This window comes from Podospora pseudopauciseta, chromosome 1, assembly GCF_035222475.1.
Source record: "Podospora pseudopauciseta strain CBS 411.78 chromosome 1, whole genome shotgun sequence".
Lineage (NCBI taxonomy): Eukaryota > Fungi > Ascomycota > Sordariomycetes > Sordariales > Podosporaceae > Podospora > Podospora pseudopauciseta.
This window is the reverse complement of record NC_085892.1, coordinates 2,082,465-2,105,596: the sequence shown is the minus strand read 5'-3', so window position 1 is coordinate 2,105,596 and position 23,132 is coordinate 2,082,465. Positions and strand designations below refer to the sequence as shown.

General features: G+C 53.0%; 8 protein-coding genes across 8 annotated transcripts; 1 reads left to right on the top strand and 7 right to left on the bottom strand.

The window, feature by feature from the left end:
* Window positions 1–20: 20 nt before the first annotated feature.
* QC763_0006930 (uncharacterized protein) lies at window positions 21–3,758 on the bottom strand. The gene is made up of 7 exons (XM_062905141.1): window positions 3,616–3,758; window positions 2,774–3,568; window positions 2,351–2,719; window positions 1,836–2,280; window positions 849–1,578; window positions 648–796; window positions 21–580 (listed from the first exon to the last, which is right to left on the bottom strand). The coding sequence occupies exons 2-7, from the start codon at window positions 3,404–3,406 to the stop codon at window positions 144–146; spliced, it is 2,763 nt and encodes a 920-aa protein (XP_062770063.1). The 5' UTR covers window positions 3,407–3,568; window positions 3,616–3,758; the 3' UTR covers window positions 21–143.
* A 744-nt stretch (window positions 3,759–4,502) lies between these two features.
* On the top strand, window positions 4,503–5,677 carry QC763_105710 (uncharacterized protein). The gene is made up of 2 exons (XM_062907142.1): window positions 4,503–5,017; window positions 5,073–5,677. The coding sequence occupies exons 1-2, from the start codon at window positions 4,621–4,623 to the stop codon at window positions 5,582–5,584; spliced, it is 909 nt and encodes a 302-aa protein (XP_062770062.1). The 5' UTR covers window positions 4,503–4,620; the 3' UTR covers window positions 5,585–5,677.
* A 2,523-nt stretch (window positions 5,678–8,200) lies between these two features.
* QC763_105700 (uncharacterized protein) lies at window positions 8,201–8,711 on the bottom strand (the record flags this gene model as incomplete). Its single annotated transcript, XM_062907141.1, has 2 exons — window positions 8,201–8,306; window positions 8,386–8,711. The coding sequence occupies 2 exons, from the start codon at window positions 8,709–8,711 to the stop codon at window positions 8,201–8,203; spliced, it is 432 nt and encodes a 143-aa protein (XP_062770061.1).
* Window positions 8,712–9,544: 833 nt separating this feature from the next.
* Window positions 9,545–9,852, bottom strand: QC763_0006900 (uncharacterized protein; the record flags this gene model as incomplete). The annotated part of the gene is made up of 2 exons (XM_062905140.1): window positions 9,545–9,631; window positions 9,706–9,852. The coding sequence occupies 2 exons, from the start codon at window positions 9,850–9,852 to the stop codon at window positions 9,545–9,547; spliced, it is 234 nt and encodes a 77-aa protein (XP_062770060.1).
* A 1,050-nt stretch (window positions 9,853–10,902) lies between these two features.
* Window positions 10,903–12,221, bottom strand: QC763_105690 (uncharacterized protein; the record flags this gene model as incomplete). Its single annotated transcript, XM_062907140.1, has 3 exons — window positions 10,903–11,253; window positions 11,314–12,077; window positions 12,149–12,221. 3 exons carry the CDS (start codon window positions 12,219–12,221, stop codon window positions 10,903–10,905), a joined length of 1,188 nt encoding a protein of 395 aa, XP_062770059.1.
* A 1,381-nt stretch (window positions 12,222–13,602) lies between these two features.
* Window positions 13,603–16,506, bottom strand: TPS3 (Trehalose-6-P synthase/phosphatase complex subunit; the record flags this gene model as incomplete). Its single annotated transcript, XM_062907139.1, has 4 exons — window positions 13,603–13,643; window positions 13,703–14,372; window positions 14,431–16,417; window positions 16,484–16,506. 4 exons carry the CDS (start codon window positions 16,504–16,506, stop codon window positions 13,603–13,605), a joined length of 2,721 nt encoding a protein of 906 aa, XP_062770058.1.
* Window positions 16,507–16,776: 270 nt separating this feature from the next.
* QC763_105679 (uncharacterized protein) lies at window positions 16,777–17,835 on the bottom strand (the record flags this gene model as incomplete). The annotated part of the gene is made up of 3 exons (XM_062907138.1): window positions 17,653–17,835; window positions 17,256–17,395; window positions 16,777–17,047 (listed from the first exon to the last, which is right to left on the bottom strand). Exons 1-3 carry the CDS (start codon window positions 17,734–17,736, stop codon window positions 16,777–16,779), a joined length of 495 nt encoding a protein of 164 aa, XP_062770057.1. The 5' UTR covers window positions 17,737–17,835.
* A 3,129-nt stretch (window positions 17,836–20,964) lies between these two features.
* On the bottom strand, window positions 20,965–23,004 carry RSA4 (ribosome assembly). The gene is made up of 5 exons (XM_062907137.1): window positions 22,659–23,004; window positions 22,078–22,582; window positions 21,877–22,022; window positions 21,413–21,817; window positions 20,965–21,356 (listed from the first exon to the last, which is right to left on the bottom strand). The coding sequence occupies exons 1-5, from the start codon at window positions 22,881–22,883 to the stop codon at window positions 21,084–21,086; spliced, it is 1,554 nt and encodes a 517-aa protein (XP_062770056.1). The 5' UTR covers window positions 22,884–23,004; the 3' UTR covers window positions 20,965–21,083.
* Window positions 23,005–23,132: the final 128 nt, after the last annotated feature.

Sequence of the window (23,132 nt, the reverse complement as noted above, 5' to 3'; positions counted from 1 at the left end):
AGAAACGCCATGATACATGTCCCAACAAATAACGCATGATAAAACCATAACATATGGCCCAAAATCTACCCTTATCCCTATTATTTTCCTCCATCTCTCCATATAATGCCATCCCCCCTGCGATATATCTCAAAAAACAACCCTTAGGCCTCGGCATTATCATTCGACGCCTCACCGCCCTCATTCGACACCTCACCTCTCTCTTCCAAGGCCTTGTACTGATCGGTCACCACCTCCAATCTCTCCGCCAACTCCATGTTACTCATCTGCGAAGACAGCGCCTGCTCCATATGATGCATAAGGGCGACCTCCGCTGCGCTCTTCATCTCGGCTGACGTCCTCTCTTTGCGGCTAAGCTCTGCTTGCTCTTGGTGATATTTTGACCAGTGTCTGGCACTCTCGATGAGGCTTGCTGGGAAGTAACGACTGGCGAGCTCCAGGCCGTAATCCCAATTGTTCACCGGGCCGGCGACGACGGTGTGGGGGAGGGAAATCGTGGCGTGGCCGTCCTCGACAGAACCATGGCTGGTCATGTGGACGTTAAGAACTTGCGATGGATGCCAGGCATTCAACATTTTGCCTAAAAAGGTTGAAGACGTGGTCAGTATTACTTCAGGGCATCTATCGAGGCAAGGGACCCGACTTACCCAGGTCGAGGAAATGGGTGGCGAAAAAGACACGAGACTTCTTCTTTACGAGCTCTTCTGCCATGGCGGCGGCGAGTCCTAGACCCTCGGCGGTGGAGGTTCCTCGACCAAGTTCATCAATGATCACCAAGCTCTTGTTGGTGGCGCCGCTGCATGAAGAGTTAGGTGTCTGCAGAGACGCAGGAGAATGGCAAGACTTACTGCAAAATGACAGACATTTCGTCCATCTCTACCGCAAATGTACCGGCATTGCCTGCGGCATTGTCGTTGGTTGCAGACCGGACAAAGATTCGGTCGCAAATTGGAACAGCTGCCCTCTCTGCTGGAACGAAACAGCCGATCTGAGCGAGAATCTGTATGAGGGCAATTGTCTTGATGTATGTCGTCTTGCCGCCCATGTTTGTACCGGTCACTACCACGAACTTGGTGTCATCGCCAGAGAACACGTCGTTGGGAACGAAACCTCTTCTGGCTTCCATGATGGGGTGACGGGCTTTGATCAAAGCGAGTTCCTTGCCGAGCTTTGGGCGAACATATCCATGGGTGGTTGTTAATTCGGCGTGGGAACAGATCAAGTCCAACTGGGCGACAGCCTTTGCTATCGAGGTGAGGTCGGCCACATAACCAGCCTCTGCGATGGCGTTACGCAACTCGAGGACGTACTTGTCGCTTTCCTTGGTGATGATATCGGAGTGGACTCGAAGTTGCTGGCTCAATTCAAGCAAGCGGTCGGTCTGGCACAGGTAGTGCTCGCCTCTTCGGATTCCGAGGTTGACCCTTACACAACCGATCTTGGCTTGACCCCAAATTTCCCCGGGCTGCGGCTCGTCGGTGTCGACATATTGACGGACATCCGCCCACTTGAACTTGAAGCACAGTCCTTTGTCCTTGTCATCGAATAGTTTCGGGGCAGCGGCTTCACCCAACACCTCTACGTCATATTAGCACTGCAATACAGCCCATGAATTAGAGCAGATAGGGAAAAACGTCAACAACAAATACAGAACCACCCTCCATATAGCCAAAATGCGAGGTAGATCATAACGAACGTGGAAACACAAATCAAAAGACATTCACATCAACAGAAATGTTGCCAGCTGGTAACAGATATAACGAGAGCAGCGCTTGCAAACAACCCTGAACTTGAAAGAACTAGAAAGAAAACAAGCCAAAACATTTCGAACTTACCTTGGAACAGGGCGAGCTTCAGGGCAAAGTAGGCCTCGGCCTCCTCACGCGTCCTCCTGTGCTCAGCACGGGCAAGGTCGATGGCGTCGTTGGGCAACGCCCGGATTGCCCACATCCGGGCGTGCCCAATCTCAGCCGCGCTACGGCTGTAGGCTGCGTCTTCTTGGAGGACCGCCGCGAGGAGGCCGAGGGTCGGCCCGGTCTTGTCGGCGCCGGTCTTGCTCGCTACGCTCGCGAGCAAGTGGTCGGTCACGTCGGCGGCCTGGAGAAGTTGGTGGAGGGCTTGGACGTTTTTGAGGTAGGATTTGAGCCCCAGGACCCGGCTCAAATCCCCCTCGGCTTGTGAGAGCTCATGAGCTCCCACGGCCGCCGACATGTGCCGACCACTGCTCGACACGATTCCGCTTTGCACGGGTTGCCGAATCACAGCATGGTCTATTGCCAACTTAACCAAAAATGTCAGACTTTCTTTGCTACCTAAGCCTCATACTTTACATGGGCTGGTATTCACTCACCCAGCCGGAGATAGACTCCAAGTCGATCCCGTCGAACTCCTTCAACCAATCTCTCAGCTTTCGGAACACGTCTTCGTCGCCACACAGAGTTTCTACCGCGTCGTGGTGGAGGTTGATCTCCTCCTCGTTCGTCATCGGCTGGAGGACGCTCCTCGTGAGCAGGCGCCGGCCCTCCGGAGTCCGCGTGTTGTTCGCTAACGCGAACAACGTGTTGTCGCCCGGTTGGGCTTGGCGCCCGTTGCGGAGGAGTTCTAATGCTTGGATGGCTGCTTTGTCCATCCGCATGACTCCGGAGGGCTCGACGTACTCGATGTTGAGTGCGCCTGCTCGGATTGCGAGGCCATGGTAGCTCTCGATGTAGGAGACGACCTAGATTTCATTAGCATGACAGTCAACCAAGTGATTAGGATATGATATACGTACGGCCGCGAAGGCGCAGGCGGCGTAAAAGTTGTTAGATGACAGTATGACTTTGAGAGGGACAATCTGGTCGCTATAGGCGTAGTACTCAATGTTGATGATTCCAAGAGCTTTGTCCCAACATCCTCTGGGCATCGTAGTGGTGTAAGTAGGCCACCCAATTTCGTCTTCCAAGACCTCGGCCAGTCTAGAAGAGGCACGGTCCGCAGTGATACGGGGCAGAGTGATGAATGTGGTTGGCTTGTGCTGCATGGCAGAGAGAGTCTGCTTGAGAGTCGTATAGTTGCTTTCATTGGCAATGGTGATAATCTGGGAGCTGGCTAGGTTCAAATTGATCGTGGCGAGGCCGATAACGCCGGCTGAGCGAGATTCGGCTACAGCACAGACGACATGATGGTGGAACTCCTCAGCATCAAAGTAGGAGGGAGCGGTAAAGGGAGATGGAGCGAACGAGGCGTCATAGGTGGCAGAGTAAGCGGCGCTGGAGAGACCAAGAGGGGCGTTGGAGGGGTCAGGGGAGCTATCCAGGGTGGGAGTGGTAGGCCGGCGGGGGGTAAAGTTGCTACTCCTGACGATAGCTGGAGGAGCCTCTCTCCGGATGATGGAGGAGTCGGAAGAACTGCTGGACGCGTTCATTGTGAAATTGAGGGTCTTCGAAGAGAAAAACGAGGCGTTCGAAGCTGGTGACTGGGCGTTCGAAGATAGTGACTAAGCGTTCAAAGATAATATTGAGGCCTATCGAGAGATTTGAAAGGAGTTGGGAGAGAAGATCGAGGCGTAATTTTGAAATCGAAAGGCCTAAAAGGTTAGAATCAATACCTTCGATGGTAGTGAGGAGGTCTTACAAGATCGTGAGAGGGCGTTGCGAGATAGTGGTGATGGGTTGGATCATAACAAGAAGGCGTTCCAAGCACGATGGTGATGTCTTTGATGAAGGCCGGGAGAGATCAAAGGAAAGTTTCGAAGCCTGGCAGAAGTTGAAATACACCTACAAGAACTAGTCGTGTGTGTGCCGAAACTCCTCCGAGGGCTTTGCAACCTTGTAACAGAAGGGGGAAGGAGCGGACCAGCGTACCTCCAGGCAACTACGTGAGGCTCCTTCCTAGTGCATTCAAGACAATCTAACGATTCTCAAAGATACAGATTAAGAAACAATTATTATGTTGGGAAAAAGAGGGGTTATGCGGTTGGAAATAGGACCAGTATTGCAGAGTGTAATGACCCCTGAGAGGAACTCCTATACCCATGGAGAGGCACTCCCACATTCATTGAGAAACACCACTAGTTCCATGATGAGGTGCCCGGTGGTAGAGATGAATGGCACCATGACATGATGCCGTAACTAGGCCTTTGAAAAGCATAATTACATACAGACAGTGTCATTATCCTCAGGCATGGTGAAGATATCAACATCACACCTAGCTCAACACAATGTAGCAATTCCCTCGCAATCCTAGGTGACACTCATCGTCCATCAATATGTCCTATTCGCTAACCACAACGCCCGTAATCAAATACATAACATGGTGTTGAACCAAGTGACTAGATATATTCCAGGCTGCTGACAAGCCCAGACAAGTTGTTTGAGATCAAGAGCAGAATCGCTTAGCCCTATGCAAGATGCTTATGCACTCTGTGCTTGGCAGATGCAGTGATGTAACGCCATTCGGGCCCTGATTTGATGGTTTTTGGTGGGTCGGTTGCTGACATGTGAGACACAACCATCCGAAAACCAAGGCAAAATAACACTGACTTTTTCTCGCCAGCTCTCCAATCCTGTGACATTTCTGTCTGATTGCGACTCTAGTCATAGTAATCCGTTCAACACCGAGAAGAAAACACCAATCAAAATGTCTCCTTCAACCAACACCGTCCCAACAGGACCTATCCTCGCCGCCCCTCCTCCATGGAACACCAAAGCAACCATGTACCTGATCCCCTTCTGGACCTCCTCCAAAACCGCAGCCAACCTCCCCCAAAAGGCCTACCACCCCTTGGAATACCAGTCCTCATTCTCCTCCCCCCAAGCATCAGGCAAACCCCTCGGGGGTCTCAGCATGGTCCAGATAATCCGCTACCACGAAACCCCCGTCGGCCCCTACGACGAACTCATCCTCTGTCCCGGCACATTCGAATACCCCCTCCCAGACGACCAAGCCAGCTCAACCAAGAAGAAAACCGGCAAGGCCATGAGGATCACCCGAATCTACGTCAGCCAGAAATACACCTGTTCGAACGGCCGAAAGCGTTTGTTTCCCAACTACTCTGTTTTCTCATGGACCTGTCTAACACCGCATCACAGTCTGGAACCTCCCGAAACACCTTGCCAAATTCACCTGGTCAACCCCCGACCCATCCAACCCCAATGTCCAAACCCTCCGAGTCTACCCCCACGACCACACTACTCCGTACGACCCAACTGAATCAACCCCCAGCACCACCCCCTTATTCAAGTGCACCCTCAAGATGATCCCCTACCTCCCATCCTTCCCCTTCTCGAATCGCTGGCTTCCAAGGTTATGGATCGACGTCACTTTGGTGCAACCTCCCTTGCCAGAAAATAGCCAGGCTTCCCAAGAAGAGCTCCCGGGAACGGGGGAGGAGTGGGTCAAGATGGGGGGTTATGAGCAAGTCTCCAAGAAGTGCAAGCTCATGTGGGCTGACATGGATCAGAGGGAAGAGGGAGAAGGGGGAAAAGAAGAGGGTAACTTCTTTCCTGGCTTGAAAAGGTGGAATCTGGCGGTGGTAATGCAGGATGGAGAGGCAAACTTTGTGGATGGGGAGAGGTGGGCTGCACCGAGGCATACACTCTGATGCAGCGCTTTGGGGTCAGCGTTGGTGTAGTATGGTGGGAAATATAGGAAACAAACAAGTCTTGGAGATTCTTTTTTGGATAGCAAAAGACTTATTTTCTCGTGGTTGGAAGCACAATCTGTTGGTTTTGGCGCTGTGGTGACATGCCCCCTGCCGAGCTGCCCCTGAACTGCTTCACCCCGTGTCAATAGCCTCTCTGTGAAACTGTAAACAATCAAACAAGTATCATTCTCTCATAATCTCTTTGAAGAGAATTTGCTCCTCAGGGGATGATGTCCATCAGCCGAAGCCATCCGCACAAAGAGGCCCCCACTTATCGACAACAAGTTGCTCCTGATCCAACATCGCGCGACCTACACGGGCCACTCAACCCCCCCATCATATCTCCTTCACAAACCCAACCTCAACAACCCTATCCATAGCCAACCTCAAATTCGCAATCTTCGCCCTCGTATTCTCCCTAATCCACAGGAAAATTGACAGCACAATCCTCCTCCCAATCGAGCTCGACCTCCTCACCCTCATCTGCTCCTTGCCAACAATATACATAATCTTCGCCGCAAAAGCCTTATCAAGCTTTGCCAGCTCATCCGCAACCTCATGATCCCTCAGTTCCACCGGCAGCCTATTCGACCTCGAGTTCAGCCCAGGAGGTCCACCCGCCAACCCCGTGGTAGTCGTAGTCCTGGCGCTGGTACTCGTGGTATTATTATCCCCATTCTTCTCCCCACCGACCTCGTCCTCGCCCTCATCCCCCACCTCCTTTGACGGGCCCAGTCCCAGCCGCTCCTTCGCCTGCCGGATAATCGCCTTCCTCACCTGGTTGTATATCAACGCAGCCAAATCAGGACTGATCACCTCGTCCATGAACCCGTGCTTGATCACCAGCCGGTAACACCCCGGTAAAGTCCCAAACCTTGAGACGTGATACCTCTCCTCAGGGGAAACAGTCGGGACCTCCACCGGATGAAGATGGAAAAAGACAGCCACCTCAGGTACAGCAACAAATTTACTGACAAAATGTGTGAAAACAGCTGGAGTCATCACACCCGTCTTGTCAAAGTAGATCCCCAAACCTCTAATGACACTCAACGGTTCACCTCCCCATTTGGGCGTAAGGCACAAATGTCCCTTCTGGTCCTTACCAACGAGTTCAGTAGGCCTGAAGCGGTCCTCCGCCTCGGCGCGCCACTGGTTCTCCTTGCCAAACCTCCAGAGGAGGAAGATGGCAGTGAGGATCCCAGAGACGGTGATGGTGAACCACGCCCCGTCGGGGACTTTGTTGAGAGCCGAGGAAAGATACAGCCCGTCCATGGTGGCGAAGAAGAGCCAGGGGATGAAGATCAAAAAGGGGGACAGTTTCCAGACTATCAGCGCCACAAGCGTGACCATGCAGGTGTCGAAGAAGGTGACGAACATGACGCAGACGCCGTAGGCGTTGCCGAGGCGGGTGGTGTCGCTGTAGACGGCTGTGACGAGGACAGCGCCGATCATGAGGATCCAGTTGAGGAAGGGGACGTAAAGCTGGCCGTGGAAGACGCGAGAGGTGTGCACCACCTTGACTTGGGGGCAGTAGGAGAGCTTCATGATTTGGCTGGTGAGCTGAAATGTTGCTGTGATCATGGCCTGGCTGGCGACGATGGCTGCCAGGACGGCTACCACCAGGGAGGGGTAGAGCATGCCCGGGGGGACACAGTTGAAGAAGGGGTTGGCATAGGCTTCGGGGTGAACACTGATGAAGGCCGCTTGACCGATGTACGCCAGCAACAAGCAAGGGTAGGCGTAGCACATCCAGCTCAGCTGAATAGCGCGAAGGCTGAAGGCACCAAGATCCGCAAACAGCGCTTCCACTCCCGTAAAGGATAACAGGATACCGCCCAGCATCCTCCAACCGTGTGTCTTGTGCTGCGAGAAGAATTGGATGGCAAAATAAGGACTGAAGGCCTTGAGCACCACCCAGTCGTATTTTACGAGGTTGTAGATGCCAAAACCGCCGTTGAATCCCAACCAAATGATGACTATGGGAGCAAACGTCGAGGCGAGCTTGGTGGTTCCGAACGGCTGTATCAGGAACAAGACAATGAGGATGCCGCAAGAGGTACCGACAATCGCCGAAGATGACAGGTCTGGCTTCACGACCTTGAGCCCCTGGACAGCGCCAAGGACGGATTGAGCGGGTGTAAGGACACCGTCGGCAATGACCATGGATACGGCCAAGACTCCAATCGTCTTGAGGAGCCCATGCGTAAACTTGCTTCGTTCGATCCGGTCGCGAATGGTACGGTTCGGTTTGCGCATGTCCATTGTCGAGTGGCGTTCCATGCGCACAAGCACTTCTTCTCGAGGATCGCGCGAGGTGATGTTTGCCTGTCCCCTTTGTAAGTAATTGCCAGCATGACTCGAGGGTGGGCTTTGTTGAGGGGATTCACAAATCTGGTAAGGAGTGAGTAACAACTGAAAGTGCCACCTTCTCCCTCATTGTCCGCGTGCAGGATGATAAAGACATATTTGACCGTGACCATAATGGTCAACGACCAGATGATGACTGAGAGCACTTGCAGAAGGTCTTCTTGAGTAGGCGGTTCGAGGAATGTCGACGAGTAGACATACAGGGGACTACCCCTGGGGATCAGCATTGCTACCGGACAGCAACCGAGACGTCTGACGATCATACCTGGTGCCAATGTCTCCATAGATAACACCGATGGATTGGTATGCTAGCCTACAGACATGCAGAATCTTGTTAGTATCACAACATCCTAAAGATCAGCATCAAAAAAGGAAAATGGAGCCCGACACACCATAACAGTGTAGTACCCTTAAACACCTGCTTCGTTTTGCCATGCTTGTCACGCCAGTCATCCCCCTCTTCCACATCATCGCTACTGTTGGAAGGTCCACCATTCTCCTGAGAGATGTCACCGGCGGTTCGTCTGTCAAAAGACACCCTTGTGATGCTCCTGGTGTTGTAAATACCGCCGGCCTGGCTAGGTCCGATGTCTCCTCGCAAGTCTGGCCCAAAGGAGATACCGGTAGAGCGGGCCGTGGATTCAGACGGGAAATTGTTTAGGGGAGGCGGGTCGTCATTGGCCTTCGATGTTATCGGTGGTGGTGGTGTGTCGGCCATGGTGTCAGGGTTATGGCTTCGGCAGTTGAACGTTGAACTGTTGCGTTGCTGGTCATGGAATGGAGTCAAGACTTGGTATGATGAACATGAAAGTCAAGAAAAGGGATGATATCTCGGAACAAAACCGACAGATCGTGCTGTGTCGGCTTTATAGTTCAGCTTGTCTCAAGACGAGACTCAGCTTCTCGTCCAGCAGTCGAAACAACCATGAGATAAGGATGCGAGATAGATTTGCATAATGAGATATCGGTAAACCACGTTTCTCGCAACGTTCAGTGGTGTGGGTCATGGGGGTCGCGAGCACACGAGCTTCTGGGGAGCTCTGTGGTAGGGCGCTGGGTCCTTGGGTCCAGCTCAACGTCCCATCCTCTAGTCATTCTAAGGGCAGATAGCGATATCTCATGTGAGTGGTCAGTGTCAATGAGGGTGAGCTACATGCTCGTGAAAGTCATGCATGCGCGCTTGATTGAGCACCTCCCTGCTCCATCCTTCCCGTCACCGTCTACAGCCGCGGGGGTCTATCCCTGGCCGGCATGCCCCGCGGCAGCCATCGGGTTAAGTGGTGGAAGCGTGGTTGATGCTACCTACCTACCAAGCAGGTTAGAGATCGACACGGCAAGGACACGAAGGAATCAAGGAATAGGGATGCTGAGGCTTGGGGACGAGACCGTGTAAGTATCGGTCGTCTGTGAGCTGAGGACCACGAAAGATAGGTAAGGTACCTCAGGTAGGGAATCAACACCGTGCCCCGTTAGGGCGTCCACTTCGAACACGAAGTCCATGGACTGGCCCATCAGAGACAGTGAAATGTAAGAGGCCGACCGTCTCCCAGTCTAACTCACCAAAACCCAAAAGTCCAACCTCACAACCATCCCAGAATGAGTTGAGAGCCAGAAAATGAGGTGTGAAGACAACATGGTCTGATAAGATCCTCATGCCCCTCAGCAAACGGCCCAACTCCAACCGACACTTCACTTCAGAGCCTCAAACTCACCCGATAACACACATCTTCCCCCTCCCTCAATGACCTCACCAACCCATCATCCCCTCCCATCTTCAATCCATTTCGGATGAAGACATCAAAATTCCACCACTCCATGTCTTGTTCCAAACCCCACGGTTGCCAAGCTGGCCTTGGCATCGCTCTTGGCACGCCCTAAGCTTTCTGGCTCGCTCCACCCAAGCCCAGAACCTCATTGCCAAGCAGAACCCTTGCACCATTCAATGACAACCCAGTCCTCCGGGTTTGTTTCCAAAGACCCAGGAAGGGTTGGCAGGGGCACATGTCTCTTTTACTCCCGGAGGCCGCCCGCCGCGGCAGCGTTCCGGGTATGTGCCAAGTCGGGGATTGAGGCTGGGATCTTTTTGGAGAGACGACAGGTGATGGCTTGGATTCCTTCGGGTTTCTTGTTTTGACCGTCGACAGCAGAGTGCGGGAGGGAGTTAAATTCAAGATCACCAAGCAGCAAGAGCGCGCGTTACTGAACGAGCGCGAGTGTGGTCTTTAGGAGAAAACGCTGTGGTGACTCGAAATGTAATGATCAAAGATTCATGGAATAAAGAGCGCCAGTGCAATCTTGGACATGGCCTCTTTCTGACCTCCAACATCCATCTCACGGCATGGGCAAATACAGCAACAGAGCAGTAACTATGCTTCCCCCATATCCCTCAGCTCGCAAACAACCCCCCTCCTTCCATCCCCAATGGTGCCACCATCACATCCAGGGGTTCCACAACAGAGTCGATCCTGACTGAGCCCACCTCCTCTATCCTCAAAACAGCATCCCGCTAGATGCGTTTCCACCATCCAAGGAATGCCATTACAGAATGCAAATCCCGCGGTAATGTCCCCTTCCTTCCCATGCGCCAAGACCTGTAACACACTCCGGACAAGCAGGTCACGATAGTGAGCGGTTTTGGAGCCGACATTGTGGCAGTGCAAAGATCGAATATGCAAAGGTTTCACAGCGGGGGACTTGTCTGAACTCGAGAAAAGTGCGGGACTTTTTTTTTGTTAGTGACATCTCTTGTTTAACCCTGTTTTTGTTTATCCCGACAACAACCTCCGTAAGGTATCAAAGATGGTGAGCCTCGGGTAATGCACCGCGGCCCAGGATACCTCCTACACTACACCATCGTCCAAGTGATAACACTCGGATCACAAGTCCCATGGTCCAAAAAACGAAACTTCCTAGTCAAGCTGGTCCACAGAACCAGCATCCGCAGCGCCACCCGAGTCACTCTCGCCGACAACGCTCTTGCCATCCTGCTCCGTGACCTCGAACCGCCAGCCAAACTTGTCCTCGATCTTGCCGAGCTGGATACCCTTAAGTTGCTCGAGAAGCTTGGTGCAGATCTCGCCTGGCTCCTCGATACCCTCGGGAATGTACGTAACAGTCTCCGCGCCATTGCTGCTAGACACGCGAGCCTGTCCCGCAAGCCGGTTGCTGTCACGTTTGGTGATCGACCGGATGGGCACAAGAGCAGCTGCCGTGCCCGCAGCCAGCACCTCTGAGAACTTGGGCAGCTCGTCATACTTGATCTGTCACAACCCATCGCCGTTAGCCATCTGCCTTCGTGTTCACCACAATGAAGAACCTACCGCCCTCTTCTCCACCCCCCAACCAAAATCCCTCCCAATCTCCTGCACACTCAGACTAGTAACACTGTCAATCACCGCCCTACTATCCGGCACCACCAGCGTCACCTTGCCCCCCTCCCTCAAAACCCCAATAAACCCACTCGTAGAAAACTCATCCACCTCCTCGTGCCTCTTGCTGTCCAAATGCAGCGTGATGCCATACCCCTCCCCCCGAGCCTTATCACTCCACCGCAGCACAGGAGCATAGTTCCCCCCCACCTTGGCGCTCCCCGTCCCATTCGGGGCAGCCCGGTCAAACTCATCCATAATCAGCGCCCTGACAGGGTGAGTCCCGTGGTAAACCCCCGTGGGCAAGACATAAACGCAAAACATGTACTCCTCCGGCGGCGTCAGTCCCAACTGGGCCGAAGAACCATAGACTTGCGGCCGAATGTACATCGCCGCGCCTGTCTCGTGGGGAGGCACGAATTCGGCGTTGAGAGCGACAGCCGCCTTGACTGCGGCGATAAAGAGGTCGACAGGGACCGGAGGGACAGAGATGAACTCGGCCGAGTGCTGGAGCCGGGCCGCGTTGCGGTCAGGGCGGAATATGGCGATCTTGTTGTTGCCCGGGAGGCGGAAGGCTTTGAGGCCTTCGTAGGCTTGCTGGCCGTAGTTGAGGGCCGGGGCCATGCCGTGGAGGCGGATGTAGGGGTCGGTGACGAACTGGAGGGGTGACCATTGGCCTGTCTTGACCGAGTAATGGGATTCAATGTGGCCGTTTACTGTCGAGGTGTGTAAGTAATACAAGGGTTGTCAATGGAACCTGTGGTGGTTGGTAGTAGGTGGTACGGACCTTCTCTAACTTTGAAGCCGACATTGGACCAGTCGATGGTGTTGACCGGAGGGGGAGGAAACGTTGAAGCCATCTTGGATGTTTTTTGTTGGCTTGATATGCGGTAGAAGTGTTGTAAATCCGCCCTTCTGTTTGTGCAGGTGATCTTGCGCCGAAGTAGCTCAATAGGGGATGACTCAAAGCAAACTACCTAGGTACAAACCAGAAAGTCTCAGTCTTCGAATACTACAAAGACCAAAACGGATTGGAGTGATGATATCTCGACTTGACCGTCGCTCAAAACAAGGTGTGAAGCAGTCCGAGGTCAGCAAGCCACTTGCTCTGATGGTATTGCCCAACCTAATGTCCTCGGGACCAGAGCTCTCTCCGATTCGGCTTGTCTCGCGGCTGCCCACTGAATGAGGGGCAGCTCGGCAAAGCTCTTTTCAGGGGTCCAGGGATAATGCAAGATTGGCTGGAAATCGCGGGGTACGTAGGAAAAGAGAACCAGGACAAACCCCGCCATCCGATAGCGGAACATGATGTCATTGCCGAAGGGGTCAATGTTGGTGATGGTTCCGAACGCAAACAAAACATAGGTCTCTAGGGAGTAGAGAGCAACAATGTGTTCCATGTTCCACTTTGTACAGTACAATAAACTAGGTAAGATAGGTAAACCGCCTGTCATGATCTGGGACAGTTCATCAACCAAAGAATAAAGGCTCCAGACACCATGATCCATATAAACATGCAATCGATAAACATATGCAGGCTAATAACTCTTGAGCAAAGAAGGAGAAGGCCACCAAAGTTTCCACCACCGAAAAGAAATAAACCCCCATCCCATATCTATACCGAGGCCCTTAATCATTGCTGAAGCGATTCCAATCTCTCTCTCTCTTTGCCCTCTGAATCCGTTCGATACTATCGACGATTTCGCGTATCATAGCGTTTCGACTGCCTGCTTTTCTTTGTGTTAACCCATAGAATTTCCATCCCAATCACCTCACAGTCCACTGTAGAACGTAGAAGCTTGCCTCATCGTAAAAGAATACCATGCAGGACGGCGTAAAAACTGCGACAAGACCCAGAAGCACAAAAACAACAGTCTTGGCTGCGCTGGCAGAACACACGAGGTTCTACCATGCAAGGAGCCGAGCGCATACAAATAAAAGCTGCAGTATATGCTCGTAAAAAAGGGCGGCAAGTCAACCCAACCAAGCCAAGCAAAACAACAACAAGGCAGGGTAGGTACCACACCTCATCACACCGAATAACGGCGCACACCACACTGACCCCACACGGACCCCCGAGTCAACTAAGACGTCGGCAGGAACTGGAGCTCAGCGTCTGGCGGCAGAGTCACACCTCTAACAGAGCTCTTCCGGCGATGTTGCGTGGGCACAACGGACCTGCAACATTACCATTGGCATCTGGCCTAGCAAAGGGGGCTAGGGAGGGGATGGGGCAACTGCTTACGCGATTGATCCCAGTCTCTGTAGAGCCATGAGTACACCTGTATTGCGTGTTAGTCTTGACTCTGCAAATCGATCCTCCGTGACTGTTGTCACTTACCACTCACGCCCTGTGTCATGGTGGCGGTCGCCTCCGTGTTTCTTGTTCCCAGGCTGACCGTCACAACCTCTTCCACAAGGCCCTCCTCGCCCAAACCGTTGGCCCACTTGAAGACCTTCTCGTCCTCACGTCCATCACCGACAACCATGAGGAAGTCCACTGGCGACGTGTGAGTCGCATCTGGCGCCATGCGGTCGCGAAGATCGGAAAAGATCCTTTGGGCAGCCGTGCTCTTGGTCCAGTCAAGCGGCTCCACAAGGACGCAGCCCTCCATGGGAATAGCGTGGACTCGCTGGTCCTCACAAGCGTCGTTGATGTGACTAGCACAATCCAAGGCCTGTCGGGTGGCAGATTCGTAATCTTCCGCCGACTTATAGTGGAAGATGAGCGAGCAGCGCCGATCCTCTATCTCGGCGCCCGGGGTGCGCTCGATGTAGTATGTCAGGATACCTCTGACGGAATCCTTCCAGGAGCGGATTTGATCCGCGTCAGCCATCTCGGTCCACTCCGTGCTACCACAGTCTCTGAGGAAACAACCGTTCTCAGCAATGAGGCCGAGATTAGGGACACGGCGGAACAGACGATCCAGCTCTTCCGGTCTGCGGCCAGACATAACATAAATAGTGTTACGATCGTCAAGGAGCAGGTCGTTCAATACGTCAAGGGTGCGCTAGTAGTGCTCTGTTAGTTGATGATCACTCAAAAGGAAATTGCTGAAGAAAGCATACCTGTGGGCTGACAGGAATGATTTGGTTGACTGGCCCCCAGCTGACCAGGGTGCCCTCAAAATCAAGGATAAAGAGCCTTCTCTCCGTCCTGTTGTACTGTTGAACCAGCGTGTTGAGTGAAAGTCGGGGAACAGAGGTTTGGTCGTGACGGTGCTGCTGTTCATACACAACATCGAGGCGAGCCAGGATCTCGGAAAACCAATGAGACCCTGTGTGGTGGTTAACTGCCTCGTACAGCTTGGTCCATCGCATCTCTTTCTCCTCATCCCCCATCTCTAGAGCCTTCTTGATCGCATCCGCACAGGCCCGATAATCCCAAGGGTTGACCGAAAGCTCATTTCCGCCAAAGAGGGACGACGTGCCAGTGAACTCAGAGAGAATGAGAGATCCATGCTTCTTTTCGCTGATCTTGCCGTCCTGGCAAAAGAGGTATTCATGCGAGGTTAGGTTCATGCCCTCGCGTTGGCTGGTGATCATGAGGGCGTCCGCAACGCTCAATAGAGCAAGATACTGTGCATAGTCGATGTCTTGCTTGAGGTAGACGACGGGCTGGTACGCCAAGTTGGCCCACGAGGAGTTGACACGAGTGACGATGTCGCTAACAGTCGCGTCCAGCTCGCTCTTCTCGCTGGTGGAAAGCGCCACTTGAATGAGGACAACCTTGTCCCTCCACTCCGGATTCTTATTCAGGAAAAGCTCATATGAGAGGAGCTTTTGTCTCACGCCACGAACGTGATCCAGTTTGTCGCGAGCAACAATGAGCTTCTTGCCAGCGTAACGCTCCCTCATGGTGTCCAGCCATCTCTTAACCTCGTCTTCTTCACGATGCTGGCTGAGACTAACAGGATCGATCCCGATTGGGAGATTGACAACGTCGACAAAGCGGTCTTCCAACTGGAGTCCATCTGGAGTGGCCTCCGCACTAAGGAGTCGACTGCAGGTCTGAAGGAAATGTCTCGTGTACTCGTGGATCTGGAATCCAATCAGATTGGCACCGAGCATGCCTTCCAGCAGCTGTTTCCGAACCGCCAGGCAACGGAACACCTCAGATGACGGGAAGGCCACGTGAAGGAAGAAGCAAATCTTGGCTTCTGGCAACTTCTTTCGTACCATGCCAGGGACTAAGAGAAGATGGTAGTCGTGGACCCAAACGACGTCGCCCCGCTTCCAGTTCTTAACGATGACATCGGCGAACGCTTGGTTGACATTGACATAGTATTTCCATGAATGATCCTCGTATGCCTTGCTCTTGGGGTTGTCGGGAATCTGGTAATGAAACACTGGCCACAGAATTTGTTTACAGAAGTGAGAGTAGTGTCCATCAAAGTCCTTGTCGGAGGGGCAGACACTGAGCATGTCGTGCTCCGTGGCGAGCTTGTCCTGAATATCCTGGAGTTGCTGAGTGCCCTGGAGAGCATCGGTGGGCATACCAAGGGTGCCAACCCAAGTGCAGTCTCCAACCTTTCCCTCTCTGGAAGCCGCCTCGGCAGCATTTCGAAGACCGCCATTGCCCTGGTCAGCGTTAACGATCTTCCAGTTGGCATGTGCAAAAACCCTCTCGTGGCTCTCGCTTCTATCGAGTGTGCGAGGTTGTGTGATGCCGGCCCGACCCATCTCCTTGGCCTTCTGATGCAGGTTTCTAGCCTTCTGGATCAACGAAGGAGGTGGCGGTGAGTTCGCCCGCGACATTGGCTGATCTAAACGACCTCCCCAGGTGGGAGAGCTTCGGTCAGCTGGCGCACGAACACCATCTTCTTCAATCGCTGTCGTTGTTGGAATATGAACCCGCAGCCCATCCTCGTTAGTGAAGAGACCGCTGGGCTTCTTCTCGTCGGTCGGAGTATGAGGCGGGGTGATACTGGGCGGTTGGAACAGGCTAGGCTGCCGCTCAGGTGGCGCTGGCCTCGGATTGGGCTGAGGCTTCTCGGAGCGAGACCCACGCGGAGGTGTGCCGGGGAGTGTGAAATGAATAGTCTTGGGGAGGAATCTGTACAGAAAAACGTAAGTATAGTGCTTCAGGCAGCCCGCACAACATTGACGGCAAGAGACTCACAGTGAAGCAATAAAAACCGTCATAATGGGCAGATGACTGGCCGTCTCTTGCTATCAACAGGTAGGTGGGATTGTAGAAGGGCCGTTGGCGAGGAGTCGGTGGTCGTAGCTACTGGAAAATCCCCAGTGACAAGTTCATGGGGGCCAAGGACAAGGATGAAGCTTTTGCAACGGATATTCTCCCAACGGTAAACAGACCAGCTTGCAGGATGCGCGAGAGTGCTGTCGGTAACGGCGTCTTTGGTTTGTCGACAGGTCACAAGTGCCCAAACAGAACCAGGAAATGTCACCGTCTCAACAAATGTGGGACGAGCTTAGGACGGATGACCATAAAGGAGCTAAGCTGACGCTCGGATTGTAGTGACGCAAGGTGGCTTTGTGAACAAGCTTAACGGTGCGGCCAGAAGAGCTGCGGCAAACGGGGATGGCGCGTCTAGTGTGGTGTAAAGCCTGATAAGACTTCTCGGTGGACGGACGAAAGAGTTGCGCAGCGTAAAAGAGCCTGGAAGATGCCGGGGGGGCGGGAGAGGAGAACAAAGACTTCGCGAGACTTGATGCTCGAAATCTGTTAGGAAATATCTCCAGTCAGACCAATTGGGCCTTGTCACTCAAAATAGGGCAGCATAGTATTTTGAGGGCGGGGATCAAGTTAGTGCCCAGTGGTCCACCCTCTGACGTAACGAGCCAGAGCCGGGGCTTTTCTTCCCTCGAGTGGATGGCAGTAACCACGGGTGAATCGCTCGAGAAGGGAGCTAAGGATAGGGCATACCTACTTGCCTGTTGATAGCCACCCAGATCGAAGATCGGATGTCTCTATTTGTTGACAGACAACGGCGTTGCAGAAAACGCTGACTAGGGAGTGTGACGGGGTGACGGCCTCTCTGACGAGCTTTTGGAGACGGATGGTTAAAGACTGTGTGGGTGGCAGACCAGGGGGGTTCTGGAGCTTTTGGTCCGTAGCTAGGTGAAGATCAAAGGCTGACAGGTTTTGAGTTTGATCGGAGATCTGCTGCCGAGAAAGAGTCTTGGTTTGAGCAAGCAAGAAGATCACGGAAATCATGGAAACTTGGAGGAGCTTCGATCACTTTTAATCGGTGTTGGAGCTCGCTTCATAGGCGCTGCTATGCCTGCAAAATGCTCAAGGGAGCGCTGAAAGTGGGGCCTACGGACCAAGAAGCAGCGTCCCGCCAGCCCGTTGTTCGTCATTCCAGCCCGAAACCAGTGGAGATGGACAAGGGACATCGAGGGTGGCATCGAGAGGAATGCCAAGACTGACAGGGGCCAGCTTGGGCTTCCGCAGCTTCCATCCAGTGACAGGGGGCCAGCCCACCACTCAATGCCTTGGAAGTTTTCCCAAAGAGTTTTTGTTGTGCTTGCTTGTTGATGATCCCTTGATCGTCTTACTTCCTGTTATCCAATATCAGTCTCGAATCGCTCCCGCCTATTGTTTATAACTGCAACTCTTATTCGACGGTGGTTTGCGAGCGTTACAGAGTTCTCTTTCCGAACAGTTTCCGGCCTTCCTTACCTATATAATGCAGCGGCTTGTCTGCGCATTGTCTCGGCACCTGTCATGGATCGAAGATTCTGAGCATGCCTTTCATGTTGTACGGCCGTTTCTCTCGGGCAATCACGTAATCTAAAGTCTCCTGTTACCAAATCGAGGCCACATGTCAGGGCCAGGTGATGGCGAACAGTGTGACCAACGGGTTGAGCTGTGGGAAGGAGATGTCTGATAACAGAAAAACTTGATCTATCACTCTGACGTCTGGCTCAGCCTGGCGGAGTTCAACTCCTCGATAGCACCTCCTTTACAAGCAGCTGCTCCAGAGGCCAGTAAGCTCGCGGTCGCCATCCTTTCTCCCACCTGAGCGGCGGCCTCCAATGTGTATGGGCCGTGTCCATTATGTACCTCCTGCTTGACTTGGATATCACAGCGCTGTCAACCACATGCAGTTCTGCAACCACACCCTGAACAGCCGGGCTTGGCTGCCTGGATAATGGATGCTTTGCCAAGGACCTCTTACAAGAAAGTTCTGCATCAAAATATCAATCGAGACATCCATTACCCGGTCCAAGACTCTCACTCGAATTCCGTGACACAGGCTCTTGGGACCGTTGCCGGTCTTGAAAAGCAGATCAGCGGATGGATTCCAGAGGCATGGAAGGTCCGGGCCGGGAACAGTGGAGATAGTTGGTGTCGGTCAGTAGCCTGGTCTGCCCATAACAGCTCTTATGCTTGTCATTGACTTTGGTCTACATATTGTATCAGATCCATGACCGTGATATCTTCATTTCAAGCAAGCAATGGTTCTCAAACGCAGGAAATAGACAAGAGCCATTATCGGCTTCGAGTCCGTTACTCCGGCCGAGGGAAGAGGTTCAGAAGAGGGAAGATGACGCTGGTGGTTGGTCACAGCGCAGGGCTGTGGTGAGTGGCAGGGGCCAGAAGGCTGGGCGCCGGCGGCGCTGTTTGGAGCGTTTCCAGACAGATGAGCCACCGAAACACGTCAAATTCCACTAAGAGCAACCTTAATTGAGCAACTCCTCAACGGAGAAAAAGAGGTCCGAGTCTCCTCTGCCGTCCCATGGAGCGTTGTCGGTCCAGTCAGAGGCACAGCATGGGAAACGTGTCGACCTCTTATCAGGTCTGTAAAGCACGCAGAAATGGAATACTCGGCAGCAAGTGCCGTCATGAGGCACAGACGGAAACCCTTCCTGGCCGAATGATGGTAAGCTGGGCGCGCTTATTGTTCTCAACATAATCACCTACCCGACCATCACCGGCTTGGTGACAGTCCATCGTGAAGAGGTAGAATGGAAAAATTTTCATGCTTCACGGGCCGATCGAAGTATAAGCGAAGCGATGAGCCTGTCCCAGCCACATGGACGGCCGTTTGATGTGCGCCATGGAACCATTGACCGTGGAGTCCCGAGATCTCCCGAGCCCACACAGGGCCTTGATAGGCTAAAATCAGACGCCATCCGCCGACGACATCTCATACATCGGAGGGCCGTCAAGTACCATGGTATTTTGATGCCTTCGATCTCTCCATTGGCCGCACTGTTATGTGACACCCAGGGAAGAAAATAACTCATACTGAATTTCTGACATGCTTGGAAAACGGAGACTTGCTTCTGACGGCGCTGTTTGAACGAACGCTCTTATGCCACCAAAGCAGCCGTGATCCTACTTTTAGACTGAGACGAATGGCCGAGTATATCTCCGTGATGGCTACATGTATGCCGTCATTTGTGGCATTTTCTGTCAAGGTGATTTCTTCACAAGATTGCTCTCTGTATCTTCACTACCGGTATCTGATGGTGAACTCGACATTATGGGTACCCATGCCTATCATTAGACTGACAACAGGGACAATTGCTACGGCTGTTCTCTCGCCAACCACCACCCAATAGTCAGGGCACCATAACCACCTGTGTCCCCTCAATCCCCTCATTCTCCAATGCACTCCGCACCATCATCCTGTGGGCTATCCCCGAGAATCAACACTCCACAGGCACCTCATCCACGAACCCCGATTCCACGGGACCTATTGGAGACAGCTGCAGCAAAGCCAGCAACAGCCCACTAATGCACGGCGTCTGCTCACACACATGTTTACGCAGTAGTCTAGACACCACGATCTGCCGGGGATGGCCCATTGCAGGAAAAAAAGAAGTGTCCCAAGCATCCCAGGGGATGGATGTCACCGTCTCATTTCATGCCATGGTGAAAATCCCGCCCAGTTCACACATAGTATCCAGTAACAATCACAAGCCAAACCATGGCTCTCCTCTTCTGCAGATAGGAGTTGCTATTCCCGTTTTTCCCTAACCGGCCTTATTCTCAACCCTGATTTCCCATCTCGGTTGGCGGCATTTTACCACTCTTTATCTCTCTCGTCTGAGAGTGTTGGAGCAGACTCCCGTCCCTCAATGAGACAGTAGCGGTGAAAGCTCGGCAAAGATAGAAACTCTCTCATACATACTCTATGTGATGACGATCCAAACTCAGCAAAATCCTCCGATCAACCTCTCACAACTACCTGTTCGGGGACGGCACATGAGCCAAGGCTCGCCCAGTACCACAAATGCCGAGAACACCTCCAAATTCTAGTAGCTGAAGACGGCCCGGCCGAATGAAGAATCACCTCACAGCTCGTCTTCGTCTAGCTATATGGGTGTGTGTGTGTGCCCCTCGTTCCAGGATTGGGCACGTGGGTACGTAGGTACGTAAGGGAAGGTAGGTAGTAGGTATGGGTAAAACTTCGTGATCATCAGTTTTGATGGGCAGCCTTCTGGCAGAACAGGATATCACGGAACATGACCCCCGTCCCTATTGCCCGTTTTTGGGCGGTCAAGTTCTCATCGACCTGTCGTGACAGGGCGGATTTGCCCTCCCGGATGCTGTACTCCTCTATCCGTTAAGTAAGACCTATTCGCGATAGGTTTGTTCATTCCCAGTGTTTTAGTCACATGCGACCTTTTGCCTCCGAATAGCAACATAAACGATCGTCCTTTTTTTTAAAATTCCTCTACCATCAGGGTATCATCACTCCTCGCCCCCCTCTCCTTTACTCTTACCAACCATCCCCTCCTCTCTAGTTCATCCATGTCCTGACAGCCTTATCTTTCCCACCAGACGCCACCTTGGCTCCGTCCCTCGGCGCCCAGTCCACAGCATACACCTCGTCCTCGTGGCCCGGCAGATCCCTCGCCAGCGCGCCCTTCAAAACGTTCCACACCTTGAGGGTGCAGTCTCTGCTACCAGTAACAAGCAAGCGGCTGTCGGCTGACCAGGCGCATTGGAACACCGGACCGACGTGGCCTCTGAGAGTGGTCAAGAACTTGCCGTCTCTGGCGTTCCATAGTTTCTGTTTCATGTGAGCCTTGGACTGGAAAGGAACAAAAGTTATGTAATAAAACTTACAGTATGGTTGTCCCAACCAGCGCTGGCAATTATGGTGCCATCTGGAGAGAAGGCACACTGATTGACCTTGTTTTGGTGACCTAACAGTCTGGCCACCGGTTTGTTCCCGTTGTTGGTTGGATCCCAGAGGTACATTGTGAAATCGTCGCTCGCTGAGACAAACCTCTCGGCAACCTTGCCGTTGATCTTGACGGCTTTTTCGAATCTCTCCTTGGCCTTGGCCCTCTTGGCTTCTTCTGTCTCTGGGACCTCCTTGCTGTGGTCTAGGTAGCCTGTTCTCAGGACAAAGTCGCTAGAGAGAGCAATGTTGTTGATCCAGTGGCCGTGGGCGGTTAGACTTTGGACGAGGGTGCCCTTTACGCTATCCCAGATGCGAACAGTTCTGTCTTGAGAGCCGGTGTAAATCTGTCGGGACTCGTCAGTATAGGAGGTCATCTTGTGGATATGTTGCGATCAATCCATACCTGGCCTGTCCCGCCCCATCTCACGCAGGTAATTGAGCTCTTGTGACCGCTCAGCACATGCTCAGTACGGCCAGTGTTGACGACCCATATCCTGGCAGTGCCGTCTTTGGAGCAAGAGACAAGTCTAGGCGTGCCATCACGCCACACTGCTTGCGGTTAGTATGACAAGTTGTTTTCCCGAGAATCAAGAACCACACTTACAATGGTAAGGTTCCCACGCCAATCCCAAAACCCACTTCGCATGCCCTTTGAGCTCGGCTGTCGACTTTCCAGTCGCCGGGTCCCATACCCGCACAGTCTTGTCCATAGAGCAGGTAGCCAGCTGTTGTCCATCTGGCCTCCAGTTTACACTCATCACCCAGCCTGTATGCCCAGATAGCGTCTTCTCGGGTGTACCGGTATCGACATTCCAGATGCGCGCAGTGTTGTCGCCGCTGCCTGTGGCGAGGCGGCTGGAGGAAAGAGGAGAGAACTGGCAGCAGAGGATAGGTTGACCGTGGCCGGAGATCTTGTGGGCCATACGGGAGACAGCCTGGACCCTGAAAACAGCCTGGGGCTCGGCGGAGAGAGTGATGGTCGTTTCGAAGGGGTTGTTCACGCCATGCTTTTTAAGGAGTCCAAGTAGATCTGTGGGATATTGGTCTACAATGACGTCCCTTCCGGGGATGTGGATGCGAAAGCGGTAGGGGGTGAATTCTTCACGATCCTGAATTGGGGTTGAAAGTGTCAGCGCATGAGTTCAAGAGGTAGGTTGAGTATAGGGGACTCCGGTGTGATCGTACCCTCCCCATCATAGTGTTCAACAAGGCAGACACATTCTTCTCGGAGGCATCGGCAAAGTTGATCTCAATCACATCGGCCATTTGGTTCCCATCACCATCAACAAAATTGGCCTTGAAGGACCCGAGATCCGTCGCAAGCAGAGGGGAAACATCTTGCTGGACTGTGGTGCGCTCGATCTCCTCTCTCTTTTGCCTCTTCGAGGGAGGGGGAGCTACAGTGGCCATGGTTGTAGATAGCGGGCAGTCTGTGGTGTTGTTTATGCCTATGTTGACAACAACTGCGGGCGCATTCTAGGACAGCGCGCAAGGGTCAGCACACTCTCTGGTGGGGACAAATTCAAAATTTTGGCGGTCAAAGCATGCAGAATTCGATGCCCCACCTTCATAAGGATGCGCCATGTGGGGCTGACGCGGATGACCCCTGCCCAAAGGCTGGAGCTTCGAGCTCCAGCCTTACAGCTAGAAATCCAATTG

Coding starts and splice junctions, on each gene's coding strand:
- QC763_0006930 (XM_062905141.1), bottom strand. CDS start 3,406: ATGAACGCGTCCAGCAGTTCTTCCGACTCCTCCATCATCCGGAGAGAG. Junction 2,720..2,773: donor CCGCCTGCGCCTTCGCGGCC/GTACGTATATCA, acceptor AATGAAATCTAG/GTCGTCTCCTACATCGAGAG. Junction 1,579..1,835: donor GAAGCTCGCCCTGTTCCAAG/GTAAGTTCGAAA, acceptor AATATGACGTAG/AGGTGTTGGGTGAAGCCGCT.
- QC763_105710 (XM_062907142.1), top strand. CDS start 4,621: ATGTCTCCTTCAACCAACACCGTCCCAACAGGACCTATCCTCGCCGCC. Junction 5,018..5,072: donor CTGTTCGAACGGCCGAAAGC/GTTTGTTTCCCA, acceptor ACCGCATCACAG/TCTGGAACCTCCCGAAACAC.
- RSA4 (XM_062907137.1), bottom strand. CDS start 22,883: ATGGCCACTGTAGCTCCCCCTCCCTCGAAGAGGCAAAAGAGAGAGGAG. Junction 21,818..21,876: donor GATGGGGCGGGACAGGCCAG/GTATGGATTGAT, acceptor GAGTCCCGACAG/ATTTACACCGGCTCTCAAGA. Junction 21,357..21,412: donor CTGGTTGGGACAACCATACT/GTAAGTTTTATT, acceptor CACATGAAACAG/AAACTATGGAACGCCAGAGA.